The 4,430-nt window shown below is 39.6% G+C and overlaps 1 protein-coding gene across 1 annotated transcript in view; it reads left to right on the forward strand.

The window, feature by feature from the left end:
- Nucleotides 1-2,922, forward strand: part of WNK1 (WNK lysine deficient protein kinase 1) — a 129,772-nt gene extending 126,850 nt beyond the window's left edge. The window contains exon 30 of the mRNA XM_029283779.1: nucleotides 52-2,922. Within this exon, the coding sequence (XP_029139612.1) occupies nucleotides 52-366 (315 nt within the window). The 3' untranslated portion in view covers nucleotides 367-2,922. The remainder of the gene's footprint in view (nucleotides 1-51) is intronic.
- The last annotated feature ends 1,508 nt before the right edge of the window (nucleotides 2,923-4,430 follow it).

The raw sequence follows: 4,430 nt of genomic DNA on the forward strand, positions 1-4,430 counted from the left end.
CTCAAGATAGCTTGATTTTGGATTGAGTTCCATTGTTTCTCTTTGTTGTAGGGTCCAGGAATGGCAAGGAAGTTCTCTGCACCAAGCCAACTCTGCATCTCGATGACATCTTCTCTTGGTGCTACCCCTATCTCTGCAGCATCAGCTACCTCCCTAGGTCCCTTCACCAAGGCCATGTGTCCCCCTCAGCCATTTGGTTATCCAACAGTGCCCTTTGTAGCCCCCTGGAGCGGGACAGGTGGTCCAGCACAGCAGCCTTTAAACCAGTTCCAGCCTGTAGGAACTGCCTCATTACAAAACTTCAACATCAGCAACTTACAGAAATCTATCAGCAACCCCCCTGGCTCTAATCTGCGGACCACTTAGTGATTCCCAGCCGCATTGCTGGGTAGACCTTTGGGCAGGAGTTGGGGCCTGAATTAACTGCTAGGCTCTGTTGTGCCCAAAAGGGATGGATTTCCCCCCCTCTAACCATTGCTCTCTGCTCTCAGTAAGTAAAGCCCCCCATTCGGAAGATGGGGAGAAATTGATCAGGATCCTCTAAGATGGCACATGCTTCCTCTAATCCTTGTATGTGGCAGAATGTATAAAGATGGAAACCACCATGCAAGTCAGCAGCCTCTGACTGTAAAATTCACATGACTTAAGAGGCTGGATCCTGTGGGTTGGGAAGAAAGGTGTTAGCCTTCGCATGAATCTTGAGTATGCTGTTTGCCTTGCTCTGAAGAATTAAGCCCAGGGGAAAAGCTGTCCATTTTTTTCCACCATCTTGTCTATTCCTTCCTCCAAAGCATCACATCACAGTTCCTGAGCGAGTGAGCACACAGATGGACATGCAGAATAGCCCGTGCTTTGAGATCAGTCTTTCCTGCTTTCAGGAAAAAGATACTAACAGCTTTGACAGCAGCATTAGAGCAATTTAAAATGTTTAGAAGAAAAAAAATAATAATAATTAAAAGTTCCCTGAGGACATGTACTTACCATCAGTTTTGATGTGGAAACACTGTGATATATAAATGTTGTTGGACAACAGTAGTTTAAAAAAAAAATATGAGTGGAATATAGAGGGTTAAACAGTCAAAAAAGAAAAAAATGGGAAAAAAGCTAGCTATATCCTGATACTTATTGGAGACACTTTAACTTTTTTCCTTTTTATTTTCATTGTATTAGATAAATGTGAATGTATAATTGTATAAATTAATGTACTTGAATACTTGTCTGTTCTCCCAGTATGCTTGCTGGATATTTTAGTGCCTTGGACTTTTTATTGCTTCTGCAGTTAGCATCACCTGCCTAGCAGACTTTAGACAGACCGAAGGAAAGGAGAGAGGGAGGTTATTTTGGACGTAGCCACTGAAATACCAAAGGCCTAAAACATTGGACGTTTATACTGTAACAGTGTCTAGAGTAGGTGTTGGAGGGGAGCTACTGCAGCTGTACGTTGAAAAGGTAAAGCTATGGAGCGATGGGGAAAACCAGCGATGGATATTGGTGGAGGGTGCAGAAATGATGACATGTAACCAGAGTAAAGCTGGGCTGAATGTGAACAGAAAGAGAGAGAGGGAGGGAGGGAGAAGGGCTTGTCTGAAAGGACAGCTTTTGACTGAGAGCTACAAAGGGTTTTAGGAGGGGCAATATGTGTTCAGAAACTGGAGTTTATCACTCTGGGGAAGTGTGAAAGTCTCCTGGGATTTGCTCTTCATTGTCTTTAATTCTACCTAGAAAAGGGCAGAAATAGATATTCCATGTTGCGGGTTTCATTGCCAAGGATAGATAACACTTGAAACACTCAAAAATCAAAAATAAACTTGTTTTTGTTAAATGTCTAAAGGACTCAAAACTGGTACCAAGACTGTAACTGTGTTGCCTTCTAGTAGGTGTTCTATATCTCCTACTTTCCGCTCAAACTTGGTTTCTAACTCAACATCCAGGTTCTCTATTCAAATGAAATAACTGCAACCAACTAGTATTACTCTGTATTGCTGCAGCAGGCTGTGAAGGGTCAAAGTACTTCTATTTTGTATTTGGAAGTAGCTTTACTGCTGGTCTAAAAGTTTGTATACTAAGTAAAAAAAAAAAATATGTCCCCCCCCCTCTTTTCCCCCCCAAAAACGTTCCTTTAAGGTTAGCAGGGAATTTGTTATTTCTGTACTTGTTTGCTCTACCCTCAAACATATGCACAGGTTGGTCTTTCCATCCCTTTGTCTCCAGTTGAGGTTTAGAGTGGCTTTGTCGAGGAGGGAGGCCTCGGCATGGTGGCCGAAAGGCAAAAGACGGGAGTCTAGGTAGCTGGGCTTCGACACCTTTTCAGACTTTAAAGTCCCCATTTTGACGGAATCTGGGGAAGCCGTGGCTTCCTACTGTTAATGGAGAAGCTTTTACTTTCTGAGTTTGTGGCCATTCTTCAAAGGAAAATGAATTGACGTGCAGGAAGTATCAAGAATCAGTGACGAAAGGTGCCACTTCATGGTTAGAATGGTCAGCTGAGTGTTGCACGAGGATGGTATTTTTGGTTTAATATGTTTGAGGTTGGGTTTTTCACTTAGTTATGCAAGTACTGGTTTTATTTCCCATTGATTTCCCTCCTGTGGATTAAATAACTGAGGTCTAGAAGAATTAACTAATGCTACTGAACTGTTAAATTATTTTGTGTTAATATTACACTTTGAGTACCTTTTTTTTCCCACAAGATCTGTTTCTGAATTACAGATGTTTTCTTTACATTATTTAACAATGTACACTGTAAAAATAAAATAAAATGAATTCAAACCTTGGGCTTCCCTGGCCGTAGTTAATGGTATGTTTTGCACTAAATCCAGGCATTGCGCTTCATGTACAATTGCGCTTTGTGCTGCAGTTTGTTACCTTCTTTGTAGATATTTAATGAAATCATTCAAATAAACCAAACCTGCTTTTGTTGAACTGTGGCATTTCATTTTCAGTTGGCATTTGCTTCTTTCAGTGCCCTGAAGCTTAACTGTGGAGGGACCAGTTACAACAGGACAGATGGCTCATCCTTTCTGAACCCAGGGCTGCAAACCCTGGCCGGAGACCCATCTGCATAAGGCTAAGATGAAGAATGCTACAAAGCAGTTATTCAAGCTCAGAGAAGAATCCAACCAATGGTTGTGCTGTTATTTGAAAGGCTTAGCTACATTGATGAGATTTTTTTTGTGAGGTTTTTAAATTTTATTTTTGGAGACTTCAGCAGGCATTATGAACTCCCAAATCTATGATGTACGTGGAAGGACTGGGAAGTTGCATTAGTAAATTCGACACATCTTAAACTCTCATGGTTGGGAACAAAAATAGATACCTGAACGTATATATGTGTGCCAGAATTCACTTGTCAGTCTGTTCATGAAGATTCAGTGAATGGGAGGAAACGGTTGCAAAGATTGAAGTTATTAATTTTGAATTGTAATACCCTGCAGAGACATATCAGTTAAAAACAAAAATAATAATCCTTCATGTTGTCTCACCCATTTTTGCAACTCCCTTGAAATTCTCAGTTCCCTCTTAGTGAAGTTCATGGTTCTTCAAAATCTGTCCATCCCCCCCTTTAAAAAAAAAAAAAACTTCATTCCAGAATTCTTTATCATACTAAAGAAGAATCTTCCTTTTTTTTAACCTATCATACCAAAGTATTTGTAAAACCTCCCTTGGAACAGTCTCTGATTCTAAGACATAACCTCACATCAAGGTGTAAAAAAAGGAATCCTGTGTTGATACTAGACAATAGAAAAGCAGGTCTTAACAGACTTGGTATATTCATTCAGTTATTGAAAGACTAATTTACCTTGTATCTTTGATCTGTGAGGACATTTGGAATTTAACACAGTAGTTTACTTTTATGGTTTACATGAATTACAAGCTTGCACTGTAGTAAACTAGAATCTTAAACACTCTACTAGAACAGAAGCTGCTATACCTCTAGGGAGAAAAAAGTGTATGTGATCAGTGTAATTTCATAAATCTGCCACTATATGGGAAATTTATGTAGAACCTTGAAAGCGACTTGCAATATAGGGATTATACGACAAGAACAAAGGGAATAAGAAAATGGAGCTTTGTGCTTGAATTGATTACAATTGAATAAGGTGTTACAGGAGTTTAGTGTTGTGCAATTGAATAAGGTGTTACAGGAGTTTAGTGTTGTGCTGTTTTAAGTACTGTAAATCTATAATTGAAATCCTCATTTATTACAGGAATGGAAGACAGTGGCCATTCAGATGTTGCTGGGCTACAACTTAATTCTAGTACAGCGTACTTGAATTCCAATTTTTATCTGATACTTTTTTGATTACTATATGACATAGTTGCTGCAGATCTTGCAACAGTAAAAGTAGAAGAATTCCTGAAGATTTCTTTTAGCCAAGTAAACATTTCCGTAGTAATCTTGGCAGCAAGGAGATGAAGGAAACAAGTCC

The sequence above is a fragment of the Protobothrops mucrosquamatus genome, unplaced genomic scaffold, assembly GCF_001527695.2.
Source record: "Protobothrops mucrosquamatus isolate PMUCROS unplaced genomic scaffold, P.Mucros_1.0 scaffold226, whole genome shotgun sequence".
NCBI lineage: Eukaryota > Metazoa > Chordata > Lepidosauria > Squamata > Viperidae > Protobothrops > Protobothrops mucrosquamatus.